The following is a 17230-nucleotide window of genomic DNA, read 5'->3' on the forward strand; positions in this document are numbered from 1 at the left end:
CAAAAGAGAGGGGGAGAGAGGGAGCAAAAGAGAGGGGGAGAGAGAGCGAAAAAGAGAGGGGGAGAGAGCATAAAATAGAGGGGAGAGAGAGAGAGAGCAAAAGAGAGGAGGAGAGAGAGCGCAAAAGAGAGGGGGAGAGAGAGCACGCAAAAGAGGGGGGAGAGAGAGAGAGCGCAAAAGAGAGAACACAAAAGAGAGGGGGGAGAGAGAGAGCGTAAAAGAGAGGGGGGAGAGAGAGCAATAGAGAGGGGGAGAGAGAGAAAAAGAGAAGGAGGAGAGAGAGAAAAAGAGAAGGGGGAGAGAGAGAAAAAGAGAGGGGGAGAGAGAGCGAAAGAGAGGGGTGAGCGAGAGCAATAGAGAGGGGGAGAGAGAGCAATAAAGAGGGGGAGAGAGAGAGCAAAAGAGAGGGATGGAGAGAGAGAGCAAAAGAGAGGGGGCAGAGAGCAAAAGGGATTGGAAGAGAGCAAAAGAGGGGGGAGAGAGAGCAAAAGAGAGGGGAGAGAGAGAGCAAAAGAGAGGGGAGAGAGTCAAAGCAAAAGAGAGGGAGGAGAGAGGGGGAGAGAGACAGCAAAAGAGAGGGGGGAGAGAGAGAGCAACAGAGAGGGATGGAGAGAAAGAGCAAAAGAGAGGGATGGAGAGAGAGAGCAAAAAAAAGGAGAGAGAGACAGAGCAAAAGAGAGGGGGGGGGAGCGCAAAAGAGAGGGGGAGAGAGAGAGCGCAAAAGAGAGGGGAGAGAGAGTGTGCAAAAGAGGGGGGAGAGAGAGAGTGCAAAAGAGAGAGAGAATGCAAAAGAGAGGGGGAGAGAGAGAGCACAAAAGAGAGAGGGAGAGAGAGAGCATAAATAAGAGGGGGAGAGAGAGCACGCAAAAGAGGGGGGAGAGAGAGAGCACAAAAGAGAGGGGGAGAGAGAGCGTAAAAGAAAGGGGGGAGAGAGTGCAAAAGAGAGGGGGAGAGAGAGCAAAAGAGAGGGGGAGAGAGAGCAAAAGAGAGGGGGTAGAGAAAGCAAAAGTGAGGGAGAGAGAGAGAGGGAGCAAAAGAGAGGGGGGAGAGAGAGAGCAAAAGAGAGGTGGAGCGAGAGAGAGCGCAAAAGAGAGGGGAAGAGAGCACAAAAGAGAGTGGGAGAGAGCACAAAAGAGAGGGGGAGAGAGAGCAAAAGAGAGGGGGGGGAGAGAGAGCAAAAGAGAAGGGGGAGAGAGAGAGCAAAAGAGAGGTGGAGCGAGAGAGAGCACAAAAGAGAGGGGGAGAGAGCGCAAAAGAGAGGGGGAGAGAGCACAAAAGGGAGGGGGAGAGAGAGAGTGCAAAAGAGAGGGGGAGAGAGCACAAAAGAGAGGGGGAGAGAGCACAAAAGAGAGGGGGAGAGAGAGAGTGCAAAAGAGAGGGGGAGAGAGAGCACGCAAAAGAGGGGGGGAGAGAGAGCGCAAAAGAGAGAACACAAAAGAGAGGGAGGAGAGAGAGAGCGTAAAAGAGAGGGGGAGAGAGAGCGCAAAATAGAGGGGGAGAGAGAGCAAAAGAGAGGGGGAAGAGAAAGCAAAAGTGAGGGGGAGAGAAGGAGCAAAAGAGAGGGGGGAGAGAGAGAACAAAAGAGAGGTGGAGCGAGAGAAAGCGCAAAAGAGAGGGGGAGAGAGCACAAAAGAGAGGGGGGAGAGAGCACAAAAGAGAGGGGGCGAGAGAGTAAAAGAGAGGGGGGGAGAGAGAGCAAAAGAGAGGGGGAGAGAGAGAGCAAAAGAGAGGTGGAGTGAGAGAGAGCACAAAAGAGAGGGGGAGAGAGCGCAAAAGAGAGGGGGAGAGAGCACAAAAGAGAGGGGGGAGAGAGCACAAAAGAGAGGGGGCGAGAGAGTAAAAGAGAGGGGGGAGAGAGAGCAAAAGAGAGGGGGAGAGAGAGAGCAAAAGAGAGGTGGAGTGAGAGAGAGCACAAAAGAGAGGGGGAGAGAGCACAAAAGAGAGGGGGAGAGAGAGAGCAAGGGGTGGGACCGCTGTACTGCAAAAATGGCCCGTGTGAACGGGCTTTAGGATTAGCAAGCTATAAAAAGGCATAACACATTTATTTGTGTCATCTAACACTTTACTAAGGTTATCAATCCCTAAATACATCCAAGTGTGAAACACTGGCTATAAAGACCCAAATACAAATCTCGATATCCACATAATCGGTAGATAGTGTGAGTGACTGAGGTCTTTAGCTTAACACCATGATTTTGTAATGAAATATAAGTGTAAAAACACTGCATACAGACAGTATGTATACACACATAAACATACATACACATTTATAGTACATACGCGCATATATATGTACACAAAAACAAATCACACACACACCTTTTGTGCCCTTTCTAGTCCAGCACCTTGACTTATACCATATCCCTTTAAATCAGTGTAAAAACATTTTTTTAATAAAAAAAACCCACCTGTATTTCACATTTAATATGTACACATTTACATGGCATATTTCTTTTAACATACAGTATATTTAATGTGCTTTGTTATGCATATTTTCAAGCATTAACACTTTGAGGCCTACTTATCAAGCCATCAACTGTGCTGCTTTCGCCGGCACCAATACGCTCGCCTGACATCGCCTAAAATTGCGGCTGCGGATATGAATACGCTCTCCATATTTATATAAAAAGCTGTCAAAAAGCTGCGCACCAAGTACGGGGCGATAAGCAGCGGACTGTTGTTAACTGACAGCCATCGATCTCTCTGCTCTTCGGCTTTTTCACAGCTTTATTTATACCCTGTCACTAAACACCGCCACTATACTGAAATGTTTAACCCCTATCCCGCTGCTCCCAGGTCCCGCCACAACTAAATAAAGTTATTAACCCCTATCCCGCTGCTCCCCAACACCGCCGCAACTCTAATAAACTTATTAACCCCTTCGTAAACCCTTTTTTCTATGGGACTTCCATAGCGCCGGTATTACGAGTCTGTCCAAGATCCGTAATGCATTCTAAAGTCAGTAGTTATGAGTTTTACACTACAACGCTGTAGCATAAAACTCATAACTAAAGTGCTAAAAAGTACACTAACACACATAAACTACCTATTAACCCCTAAACCGAGGCCCTCCCACATCGCAAACACTAAAATAAAAATGTTAACCCCTAATCTGCCGCTCCGGATATCGCCGCAACTATAATAAACATATTAACCCATAAACCGCCGCACTCCCGCCTCGCAAACACTAGTTAAATAATATTAACTTCTAATCTGCCTCCCCTAACATCGCGCCACCTACATTATATTTATAAACCCCTAATCTGCCGCTCCGGACATCGCCTCCACCTACATTATACTTATTAACCCCTAATCTGCTGCCCCAACACCGCCGCTACCAACATTATTTTTATTAACCCCTAATCTGCCGCCCTCAATGTCGCCGCAACCTACCTACACTTATTAACCCCTAATCTGCCGCCCCCAACATCGCCGCCACTATCAAAATAAAAAAAGCCCCCCCAAAATAAATAAAAAAACCCTAGCCTAAACTAGACTATCAATTACCCTTAAAAGGGCCTTTTGCGGGGCATTGCCCCAAAGTAATCAGCTCTTTTACCTGTAAAAAAAAAATACAAACAACCCCCCAACAGTAAAACCCACCACCCACACAACAAACTCCCCAAATAAACCTAAGCTCCCCATTGCCCTGAAAAGGGCATTTGGATGGGCATTGCCCTTAAGAGGGCAGTTAGCTCTTTTGCTGCCCAAAGCCCTAACCTAAAAATAAAACCCACCCAATACACCCTTAAAAAAACCTAACACTTACCCCCTGAAGATCGACTTACTGTTCTGAAGATCAGACATCCATCCTCAAGGAAGCGGCAGAAGTCTTCAACCAACCGGGCCGAAGTCCTCAATGAAGCCGGGAGAAGTCTTCATCCAAGCCGGGCAAAGTGGTCCTCCAGACGGGCAGAAGTCTTCATCCAGACGGCATCTTCTATCTTCATCCATCCAACGCGGAGCGGCTCCATCTTCAAGACATCCGACGCAGAGCATCCTCTTCATCCAGAGTCTTCTTACTGAATGACGGTTCCTTTAAGTGACGTCATCCAAGATGGCGTCCCTTAGATTCCAATTGGCTGATAGAATTCTATGTAACCAGATACCCAGCGGAGCGTAGTATTGGGTATAAACCCAGCAATCAAATGCACTTGATTAAATCCTCAGTGAGGAAGTAAGGTGTATAGTAAATTTAAAAATGGGAATAAACAGGAGCAAGTAGATATTAAAAACAATTGTGCTCACTTTATTGTAAAACACTAATTACAGCAGTGCCGTTTCATCAGGCTGATATACAAAAAAAGTAGTGCATTGCTGCTCCTTCAACAAATTATTCCAAGAGAATTAAACAAATTAGATAATAGAAGTAAATTAGAAACCACTAGATTACGAGTTTTGCGTTATCAGTCAAATAGCATTGTTATGGCCTATAACGCTGCTTTTTCCCTAACGCTGCTATTACAAGTCTTGTCGGTATATGTGTACCGCACACCTTTTAGCCAGTAATGCAACGTCAGTACTGCACTTTTCAAAAAGTCCTTTTTCAATGGGACTCCGATAGCGCCGGTATTACGAGTTAACCTGGGAGGCCAAAAAGTGAGCGGTACACTCTATAACCACAAGATCTGTACCGCCATCTAAAGTCAGTAGTTATGAGTTTTACGTTACAAAGCTGTAACATAAAACTCATAACTAAAGTGTTAAAAGTACACTAACACCCATAAACTACCTATTAACCCCTAAACCGAGGCCCTCCCACATCACAAACACTATAATAAAGTTATTAACCCCTAATCTGCCGCTCCGGACGTCGCCGCCACTATTAAAATGTATTAACCCCTATTCCGCCGCTCCCCGACATCATTGCCACTATAATAAACCTATTAACCCCTAAACCTCCGCACTCCCACATCGCAAACACTATTTAAATATAATGAACCCCTAATCAGCCATCTGCCCACACCGCCGCTATAATAAACCTATTAACCCCTAAACCGCAAGTCCCCCACAACGAAATATACTTAAATAAACTATTAACCCCTAAACCGGAAGCCCCCCACAACGAAATATACTAAAATAAACTATTAACCTCTAAACCTAACGCACCCCTAACTTTATATTAAAATTACAATTTCCCTATCTTAAATTAAATTAAAACTTACCTGTCAAATTAAATAAATAACTAACAAACTAACTAGCAAAGCCCTGAAATAAAGCAGTCAAGGAAGTCAAGGAACAAACCACTGCAATAAATGTCAACAACTGGATTTCTTAATATAAAAATTACTACATTTTTTATTATTTTAAACCTATGTTTATTCCAAGTAACATTTTCATGCAAATTAAAATTTCTAAAAAAAAAAAAAGTACATTGTTCTATTTACCTTAAAGCTCTCCTTTCACGTAATTCTGTAGGAACCTTTTCAACAAAATCTGGCATCACTATTTCGCCACTCCCATCAGTGTCTGCTCTAGTTGGGATCATTTTATCTCTTGACCAGTATGAAGACCTCAGAAAGAACAAAGGCTCGTATTTCATTCCATTTTTATCTAGAAGAGAAAGCAATCTCTGTTATTAGGAGCACAGCTAATTAACAGGAAATTGTATAAAATAACATTGCTACAAATCTCTTTTCAATAATCTAGATCTATATATAAGGGTAAAAAATCTTTCTCCCATATTTACCGCTATAAATGACTCTAATTTGTATCTTGCTTTCACTTTCTTTCTCTTTACATTGTTTTCTACTTTTTTGCAGAGATATAGGGCGCGATCCGATATACGGCGCAGGTTTCAGCGCAAGCGTGGAAACCTGCGCCGCCCGTAGTTTCAGCTCACACAGCGAGCTATCTCATATACGGCGCCGGCAGTTGCTAAAGTGCCGTAAGTCTGACAAACTAGCGATGTCCAGAAATCTGCGTAACTACAAATTTCTGGAGCCGCCGCATAAAAAAACTTACTAAAGTATACAATCTGCCGTTACTGTCTAACACGCCTCCCAAAAATAACCCGACACGTATACCCCTCTATCCGCAATCCCCCCTCTCACTCCTAACAATAAATATATTAACCCCTAAACCACCGCTCCCGGACCCCGCCGCCAGCTACATTAACTATATTACCCCCTAATATGGTCCCCCTACACCGCCGCCACCTATTTTAATTATATTACTCCCTAATGGGAGCCCCCTACCCCGCCGCCACCTACATTAACTATATTACCCCCTAATATGATCCCCCTACACCGCCGCCACCTATTTTAACTATATTAACCCCTAATGTGAGCCCCCTACCCCGCCACCACCTATTTTAACTACATTACCCCCTAATCTAATCCCCCTATCCCGCCGCCACCTATATTAAAATGATTAACCCCTAATCTAGGCGACGGGGTAGGGGGATTAGATTAGGGGGTAATGTAGTTAAAATAGGTGGCGGCGGGGTAGGGGGCTCACATTAGGGGGTAATAATTTTAATATAGGTGGCGGCGGTGTAGGGGGATTACATTAGGGGTTAATAATTTTAATGTAGGTGGTGGCGGTGTAGGGGGATCACATTAGGGGGTTAGACATTTAATGTAGCTGGCGGCGGGGTCCGGGAGTGGCGGTTTAGGGGTTAAACACTTTATTAGGGATTGCGGCGGGGGATTGCAGTTGACAGGTAGATAGACATTGCGCATGCGTTAGGTGTTAGGTTTTCTTTTGCAGGCAGTTTAGGGAGTTACGGGGTTCCAATACTCAGCGTAAGGCTTACTACGCCTGCAATTTGTGGAGAGGTGAAAATGGAGTAAGATTTCTCCATTTTCGCCACGTAAGTCCTTACGCTGCATATTGGATACCAAACTGCGCGGGTTTGGTATACCTGTCTATGGGCCAAAAAACTACGGCCGAAGGCAGAAATATACGAGCGTAACTTCTATGTTACCCCGTATATGTGATACCAAACCTGCGTAAAATTTGGCATCGCCGGTTTTTGCGGGCGACGCTGCATATCGGATCGGACCCATAGTTCTATACCAAAACTCCTCAAACATTATACATATCATTTAAACGAGCTTACCTGACAGGTGTAAATTCTCTGAAACATACAAAACACACAATAGACCCTTCTTAGGTGCCATCTAAATGTTCCACTTCAGTCCATGAACTAATATTTTACTTATAAATACCTTGTCCATTTAAAAAACTTATGCTGCAGTGACACTTTCATAATGTTGCCTTTAATTTAGCCACAGCTAAAATGATACTGTCCTCATATTTTAGTTAAATTCTGAATCCCCATGTCTACTATGGCATCAGTTGGTATTCAACATTGTGGCATTCGCCTGAAACCCTGTAAATGCTACACAGGAGAGTAATAGAATCTCTTCAACATGTGCTAGTTAACTTAAGTACCCTGCTCATAGGGACCATAATTTATCATCCTGATCCTACTACCTTGACCCACGTACCATATGTGTCTATTGTACCTGCTGGCACTAACATTGCTATAGTGCATGGTTGCCCATACTTTTTAAATAAAAAGCCTATCACTGAAGGAAGGCTTGGTGTTTGGGAGGGGATATTACATTATACTAAGTTTTCTGAAAAGATAATGCCCTAAATATAATTAGATTTTAATAACATGTAATTAATATTTATCAGTTACTCAGAAAATTAGTTATTATTAGCAATTTTTTATGTATATACTACTCAATACAATTTGGTCCAAACACACATAATTAGATACCTAGGCCCTGACATTTAAAGTATCAGGAGGAGGAGTGTCTGAGCAATGCCGGCGAGCGGGGATGTCTCTCCCATAGAAGTAAATGGGAGCATAAAGTCACCACCCACACCACCGTTCATCTGCATTTTACTGCGGCCGGGGGGGGGGGGGCGATTTGAACTGTGCACACCTAATATTTGAAGTGTAGGCATACTTCAAATATTGCTGTGGGGGCCTAATTTTTACCACACCTAATCTAACTATCTCAGGCAATGTAGTATCGACAGTTGATAGCTGGCAAGACTGGCCATTACCCTTCTCGCAACCTGCACTTCGCTAATTTGAACATATTGATCTTTTGTCGATGTGTCCAAATCAAAGTGCAGGCTACTCCCACTAGCACGCCTGCTTATTCCCCCTGAACGCCTATAACTATATCACGCCTTATCTACACTCACCCTGCTCCGCATCGCTACCTCCCACCGTCTGCCTACATCTACTTCAGTTAATCTACACTCCCTGTGCACCGCTCAGCTAACACCCCCTGACCTCCTTCACCTGTGTCATGCGTAATCTACACACACCCAGAAAGCCCAGCTAAGTCACTAATACCGCCTACACTTACATCATGTCTAAACTGCACTTTGCTAGAACGCCCAAGCTAACACCCACATACTGCCTTCTGTCAAAAAATAACTCACTATAATAAACTATACTAAATAATAAACCTCCCAATTATAACTATGAAGCTTTGCCGCTAAAATAATAATCAATGTTTAAATAATATGTCACAGAGATGCACCAAAACCCAAGGGGCAGAAAAATCTTGCTGGCGTATCCGGGCTCCTGGATCTCATAACCAGACCTGAATTGAGCCCCGGTTCAGTGCTTCTTAAAAGGGGTGCCGATTGAGCCGGTTGCAGGGGTTCAAGTAACCATTTTAGTATGTTGTCGGCAATTTGATGAGGCACCTAGGGTTTCCACTTGTTTGGAGTTGATAACTTGTGGGAGGAAAGGGGAACCCTTCAAATCCGGTCCCCCATTCCTCCCAGAAGGTAGCGACCGCAAACAAGTGGTATCCCTAGGTGCCTCATCAAATTGCAGACAACATGCTAAAAAGTTGACTTGATCCCCTGGACTCTGCTTGACCGGCACCCTTTAAAATGTGGCAGACCTGGGCTAACTTCCGGTCCCGCGCTGAGTTCTAGGAGCCCAGATAGGCCAGTGAGGTTTTGTCAGCCCTCCAGCGTTTACCACATCAACTTGACAAAATATGCATTGTCATGTACAATTTAGATTGTGTAAAGTATTGTAGATATGCTAAAAGGGATTTAATGGTTGCTTACATGTTTATGTTTAATATAATTAAAAGCATTAATAGATACATTTTACTATATATATATATATATATATATATATATATACACATATATATATACACACAGTATATATATATATATATATATATATATATATATACAGTATATGCACACACACAATGCTTTGAACCATATGCATTGTACATAACTATGCATATAATTTAAACATTGACCGCTAAACTGCCATAACCTAAAACTAACTGTAGTAGCTAAGGCCCTAAACATAAATATTCAATATTTAAAATGAGGCATTATTATGTAGAATGCATAATGTTTAAATATTTGCAAATAAATTAAAATGTAATTAATTTAGCTTGTTGTGTTATTATTTGTAAATAAAAACAGTAAAATTCGCATTATAGTTCTACATAACTGCATGCCTGTTATGTAAAATTATAATTTAATGCTACTGACTACTATAACATAAATAGATATTAACCTTTATATCAATGTTATCACTAATACACACAACAAGCTAACATACTACGTATTAAAATACATTTTAATGTATATGCAATTATGCAATATTTAAAGTATTATTCAATATAAATACTTAACAGTTTAAATATTGAATATCTACAATTGGCTAGATAACAAGTGATGTTTATTTTGAGGGGGTATTAGAATAGGATTATTTTATATTATTTTTGGTAATTTTGTTTGTTATTTTTTGTAAGGGTAGGTTTTGTTATATTTTGTAATTTTAGGTTTCTTTATTTTATGCAAAGGTTAGGTTTTTTATTTTATTTAATGTATTTTTTTCTGGTAAATGTTAGTTTTTTTGTTTTTTTTGTAAAGTTAGGGTTTCTTTTAAGTTTAATCTTAGTTTTAAATTTTATTTTACGGTTAAGTTTTTATTTATTTTAAGTTAGTTTGGATAGTTTTAATTTATGGGTATTTTAATTGGGGTTAAGCTAGGTGGTGTTAGGTTAGGGGGTTTAGTTATTAGTTTATTACTATGCATTGTGGGGGGATGGCTGTTTATGGCTAAAAGTTTATTTAGATATCTTGCATTGTGAGGGGATGGCGGTTAAGGGGTTAACAGTTTATTTAGATAGCTTGCTTTGTGGGTAGATGGCAGGAATGGTGGTTTAGGGGTTAACAGTTTATTTAAATAGTTTGTGTTGTAGAGGGATAGTGGTTAAAGGGTTTATTTAGATAGTTTGCTATGTGGGGGATGGTGGTTTAGGGGTTAATAATTTATTTAGATAGTTTGCAATGTGGGGGGATGGCAGTTTAGTGGTTAATAATTTATTTAGATAGTTTGTGATATAGGGGGATTGCGATTTAGGGGTTAATACTTTTATTTAGTGTTTGCGTTGTGGGGGGATGGCGTATTAGAGGTTATTAAAGTGACAGTCAAGTCCCAAAAAAACTTTCATTATCCAAATAGGGCATGTCATTTTCCAATTTACTTTTATCACCAATTTTGCTTGGTTCTCTTGGTATTCTTAGTTGGACCTAGGAGGTCCATATGCTAATTTCTTAGACCTTGAAGACCGACTCTAATCTAAATGCATTTTGATAGTTTTTCACCACTAGAGGGCATTAGTTCATGTGTTTCATATAGATAACATTGAGCTCAAGCACGTGAATTTATCATGGAGTCAGCTCTGATTGGCTAAAATGTCTGCCAAAAGAACTGAAATAAGGGGGCAGTCTGCTGAGGCTTACATACAAGGTAATTACAGAGGTAATTTGTGTATAATTATAACTGTGTTGGTTATGCAAAACTGGGGAATTGGTCATTAAGGATTTATGTATCTTTTAAAGCAACAAAAATTCTGGTGTTGACTGTCCCTTTAAGCTAGGTGCTTATGGTAAGGTGTTTTCGCGAGTAGGGGTTTTTTTCCACTTATTTTCTCCATTGGGAGAACACATGCACGAGCATGCCAAAACTCCGCTAGCAATGTTTGCGATTCTCGTACTACTGCTAGTGCAAAAACTATTTTTTTTTACTTTTAATACAAGCCGATCCCGAGATTCACAAAAACCATATTGCTAGCAGTGTTTTTGCTAACTGTAAATTTAGATTTTCTGCGCTACTTGTAACCTGGCCCAATGTTTATAATAAAATGCATGGTCATGTATAATGCATATTAGTTTAAGTATTGGATATATATATATTAAAATGTAGATATTCTTGCTTGATTCATTTATTATTTTAAACATAAATATATATATATATATATATTTTATATTTTAAAATACAGTTGCATTATAATAATAGTATTACATAACTGCATGCCTATTATGTAATAATACAATTATAATAGTAATGCCTTTTGTAACATGAATATACATTTCAAAATATATATTTATTTATGTTTAAAATAAAAAAAAACACAACAAAAAATAAATACATACAGGAATGGGGGGTTAGGAGATTAAGCCCTAATCCATCACCTCCCAACATAAACTAGAACTACACCTAAACTAATCCCCCTCTAAACTAAATCCCCCTCTAAACTAAAACCCCTAAATTGCAAGGAAAAAAACATCATTATACCTAACACTAAACTACATGCCCCACCAAAAAAAAAGCTATACCCTAACACTAAAATAAATTACAATAGCCCTTAAAAGGGTCTTTTGTAGGGCATTGCCCTAAAGTGATCAGCTCTTTTTGCAAAAAAATACAATTAAACCCCCTCTACAATACAAGTAAACCCACCCCCCAAAATAACAAAATCTACCTTAAAATAAACTAGCCTAAAAAAGAACAGTAAAAATAAAAAAACACCCCAAAACAAGCCCTAATACCAAAAGTTGTACTCACCGTTGGGAAATCCGGCTCCTCTTGATCTGACGTTGGAACCTCTTCATTCTGGTTCCTCAGGGGGTCATCTTCACTGAGGTAGACTTCGGCAGCCTCTTCCGCCGCCTCCCCTCCGCAATCTTCTTCAATGTCTGGGTCCTCTTAATCCCAGTTCCTGGCACTGGGGCACATCTTTGCAGAGGCAGACTTCAGAGGCCTCTTTCACCGCCTCCACGATGCAATCTTTTTTAATGTTGGGGCCCTCTTCATCCCAGTTCCTGGTGCCGGGGGCCCATCTTTGTGGTGGCTTAGACTTTGGCGTTCTCTTCCACCACCTCCGCATCTTCTTTTTTTCGGCTCTCTTCTATGAGCCCCTCTCTTCTTGCGGTCGCCTACGTACATTGAAATTGCGGAAGTGCGAAACCCCAATAAATAGGGGTACCACTTAATTCCGATTGGTTGATTTTAAATCAGTCAATCCTAATTGGCTGATTTAAATCAGTCAATAGCAAGAACGTTTTTAAATTTAAATTCTAATCATCCAATAGAAAAATATAATTAGAATTTAAATACTGAAGTCTAAAGTCCACCTGTAAATTTGGGACCCCCGCACCAGGAATTGGGATGAAGAGGGCCCTGGCGTTGAAGATTGCGGAGCGGAGATGGTGGAAGAGGCAACCGAAGTCTGCATCCACCTCCGCTACTCTGAATATGGGCCCTCGCATCGGCACCAGGAGCCAGGATAAAGACTTTTGTGGTTAGTTAAGGCTTTCTTTGGGGTGTTTTTTTAAGAAATTGGGTTTTTATTTTTACTTTTCTTTTCTAGACTAGGTTTTTATTTAGGTACATTTTGTTATTTTGGGGGATGGGGGTTACATGTATTGTAGAGGGGGGGTTGTGATTGTTTTTTATTTTAGAGCTATAACAGGTTTTTGTCATTTATTTTAGCTAGGGTTAAGGTTTTTTGTTTTTTTGGGGTAGGTTTTTTATGTTATGGGGCATGTAGTTTAGTTTTAGTGTTCGGTATAATGGTGGGTATTTTATTTTGCATACTATAGTTTATTATTTTCTTTAACTTAGATTTTTTTTCTATTGTAACTTAACGGGTTTAGTTTAGGGGGGTTAGTTTAGAGGGCGTTAATTGTTATGTAGAGTAGGGTTAGATTGTGTTTGGGATTGTGGCGGTTTAGGTTTAATGTGGCACATGTGGCGGCCTAGGGGTTAATAGTTAGGTATTTGTGATGGGTATGTGGCGGCATATGGGTTAAAAGTTAGGTACTTGCAGTGGGTATGTGATGGGATAGTGGTTAATAGGATAGCACTTGCGGTGGGTATGTTGTGGTTTAGATCTTTATTAGTGTAGTGTTAGTTTGTGATCGGGGGGTACTTCGGTTTAGGGGTATTAGGATTAGCGATTAGGCACACAGCAGTTATATTTCCAGGGATCCTTTACTATACATCGCCAATATGGTTGTCTATAGCCAGCATCGCCAACCAATGGCATATATAGTAAACGTCTCTCGCCGATGCCACTATGTCGCGAGCCTGGAAAATTTCAACAGGCTCCCTCAACATAGTGGCGGATCCCTTGGAATTTTTTGCCGCCTCATAGCACTTTCGAACATAGGGGCCCAAATGAGAAGTGTGGAACAAATTAAATATGCCTATTTTATGTTTTAATGTTGTCAATGTCCACAAACATTGGAGGGCAAGATGTGGGTCACAGACCATAGTTTGGGTGGGTCTACTATAGTGCCTTCCAGACAAAATGCACCTTTAGTGTTTGTCCACTATGACCTGTCTATAATCCTTATTGACCATAAGGTCAGTATAGCCCTATCAGTCTGCTAACTGTCCATCTTAACTGTCCATCTATGGCCTTCAATTTCTGGTCTGCGAGAAGCTGTTAACAAATCACCACAAGCTTGACCTATGTTGGACTCTGACCAGCCAACTCTTCCATCTCTTACCACTGCCAAGTCCTGCCTATGACCTTTTGTTGATGATTACTTTTCTATGTCTACTTTACCTACTCTATTACAAATTTTAACAGAACAGATCCATAAAATGTTTCATTCATTGCTAAATGACTCAATGTTTCTGTCACAGAGGGACATAAGCTATATGAATGGTGTATTTTTTTATTTCAGCGCCATAGGTTTTAAATATCTTGTTTTGAGCAAGTTATTTTTAGTCTTTTGTCCTATCTGTGGAGAGAGGGGCTCTCCATTACCTACTGGCATATTGGTTTTTTAGAGATTCCTGCGCAGGGTAACACACAATTGTTCTAAGTTTCTGTATTTTTTTATTTGCATTGACTAGAGGAAGGAGAGCACTTAATGGCATTGAGTTTCGTGTGATAAAGCATATTAAATATACTTAGAGGAACCTAAACTAGAAGAAATAACTGCCGCTCAGGGTTTCCTAAGGAGCAGTTTCTCCGTTTAAATTTTGCTTAATGAACTGCAGCAAAATAACATTAACAGGGAGAGATCAACTAGGGAAAGGGAGCACAGCAGCCTGAGCCCCTTACTAACCATTACTGTGCAGTGCTAGACATAGACTAGCGCATGAATGCTGGGCTGACATCTGCATCTTCTGACACCTTGCTCTAACCTCTTCTTCTCTACATGTGGCTTGTGCAGCAAACTGCCCCTTTGGAGATGAACACTGGGAGTTGTTTCCCAAGTGTTCACAATCATTGTCTCAAAGGTTGTGCTGAGGATGATCATTGCGGGGGGCAGTTCTGCCAAGTGGGTATGTTGTGTTATGCATTTTATTTTTAATAGATCTATTTAAAATTAATTATCTAATTAAAATACACAATGAAAACTCTGGTCAGGTGTTGGGCCCTTCTTATCTGCAGGCCCCCTCTCGCATTGTGGGGCCTACGGGACCAGGATTGCTGCCACTGCCCTCAAGCCTAAATAAGTATAATATAATGACTTAGGAATTAGCAAATAATGCAGATGAGATTCTAAATCAGGGATCTCAAACTCAACTCACCTTGAGGCCACTGGTCACATTTTATTCTACCATGGGGACTGCTTCCAAAATTTCAAACGAAATTGAACTATATACATATATGTAATCATTACACACACACCCAGACTCCCCACACACATACCACAAGACCCACACCCACCCAGACCCTCCCACACACACACATCCCAGGCCCCTACACACACACACACAGACCCCCATACATGCACAGACCCCCATACACACACACCCACACAAACACACAGACCCACACACACACACACACAGATCCCCCTACACACACAGACAGACACACACACAGACCACCCCCACACACACACACCTACACATAGACACACACACAGACACACATGCGCACACAGTCCCACACAGACAGACCCAAACAGACACACACCCACACAGACACAAAAACACACAAAGACCCCGCCCCCACACACACAGATCCACACACACACAAAGACCTCCACACACACACAGACCAACACAGAAACCCACACCCACACACACAGAACCCCCCCCCCCACACACACATACCCCACCCCACATACCCTACCCCCCCACACAAACACACAGATTCACACACAAACTCACACACAGACTCACCCACACACACACAGACTCACCCACACACACAGACTCACCCACACAAACACAGACTCACCAACACACACACACAGACCCACACACAAACCCACACAGACACACACACACACAGACCCACAAACACACATAGAGACCCCACAAACACACACATGTTATGGCATAGCACAGTATATTAAACAATAAAGCAAGCTATACAGCCCCTCTCTTAGATAGAAATTTTACATACACAAAAAAACCTCACTATAAGGCATCTGTACTTGGCACATACCTCACTCAAGCCCCCTTGCTTGTCCATCTCTGCTGCTGCTCCTGACCATCTCTGCTGCTGCCTGCTTAGGCTCAGTTTGCCCCACAGTCTCACTAAGTGACACCACATTCCCCCAGTTAAGTTTTGGGTACCCTCGTAAATGCTTGCTCCAGAGTCCAGACCAAACACAAGCTCCTGGCAAAAGACTCCTCTACTCATTTGCTCGCTTTTCTCCTCTGCTGCCACACCCACAAACAGCTATGGTTCCAATTTCCGCATGCCAAACACTCAGGGGTTTATCTATTCTAGGGGCATGTGCCTGGAGCTGCAGCTCCTCTCACCCCCGGCATTACATTAATCAGCCCACAGCTCTCAGTTATGATGTGTCAGTGGCGTGCCGCATTGTAAACGGTTCATAGGTCGGAAATGGCCCGTGGGCCGGTACTTTGAGACCCCTGTTCTAAATGATTGGTAATTTTGTATTAAAAATATTAATAATGTATTCTTTAAAATAACTATACCCTGTCATTTATCTGTGCCCTGGATAATGATTTTTATTCTTAAAGGGATATTAAACCCCAAAAAAATCTTTAAAGTGGCAGGGTAGTTATTTGATGACTAAGATGTGAATAAAAAAACATAAATAAAAGTTGTGTTTTAAAGTACACAGCATATTTCAATGTATATGTGTTTTAAGGTTGTAGCTAATCCTTGTACCTTAGATTTTGTTTGTTTTTTGCAATAATGTAAATAAGTACCTTAATACTGATCACTGGGAAGTAGATTATGATATATGAGCACCTCTGGCTTGGTTTGATATTTTTAGCAGGAGAGAAAAGGCTAAATGTGACTAAAGACCATTTTTTATATGAAAATGAGAAGTCAACAGCCATAAATCAATTATTGGTGTTACACATTTTAGGTGGGTTCTCAGGTGTGAGCATGTAAGGCTATTGGGTAAGAGATTGAGCTGTAGTGTTTTGCTGTTATAGGTTGGACCACAGTGTTTGGATGTTACTGTAGATAGGGACTTTAGGTTAAATTGAAGAGTGGTGATGGGTTGGACTCTTATATACGCAAAATGCAGGTAGAAGATGGGCTCTGAAAGTGTGGTCTTGGTTATGATCTTGGTCTTGGTCTTGGTCTTAAGACATATGCTATGGGCCTAGGATCATGGGTTTACTCAGTGTATCAAATTTTCCTTGGACCCATATGTCTATTACTATGCTGAATATACTTTGGTGAGGCAAAAAATGATTTATTTAGTCAAGACAATAGGTCTGATTACCATGTTAAGTGTTAAGAACAAAGTAAGAGGAACATCTATACAATAATTGTTTACTTGTATCTTGCCATTCAGAAATAACATGGGGAAGATATCTGAAAATCTCAATATTTCCCATTATGTGTATGTGTGTGTACACATATAGACTGACATATATAAAAAGGGTTTAAAATCCCCACTAGTTACCTAGCCTAGGCATTTTGTTCTGACCAACATAAATAAATATAAACATAGTAGACAAGCG

At 41.3% G+C, this 17230-nt stretch overlaps 1 protein-coding gene across 1 annotated transcript in view; it reads right to left on the reverse strand.

The window, feature by feature from the left end:
• LOC128653797 (ABC-type organic anion transporter ABCA8) overlaps positions 1–17230 on the reverse strand; it is a 669484-nt gene that overhangs the window by 407307 nt on the left and 244947 nt on the right. The window contains exon 10 of the mRNA XM_053707306.1: positions 5388–5553. Coding sequence (XP_053563281.1) covers positions 5388–5553 — 166 coding nt within the window. The remainder of the gene's footprint in view (positions 1–5387; positions 5554–17230) is intronic.

Source organism: Bombina bombina, chromosome 1 (assembly GCF_027579735.1).
Source record: "Bombina bombina isolate aBomBom1 chromosome 1, aBomBom1.pri, whole genome shotgun sequence".
NCBI classification, from domain to species: Eukaryota; Metazoa; Chordata; class Amphibia; order Anura; family Bombinatoridae; genus Bombina; species Bombina bombina.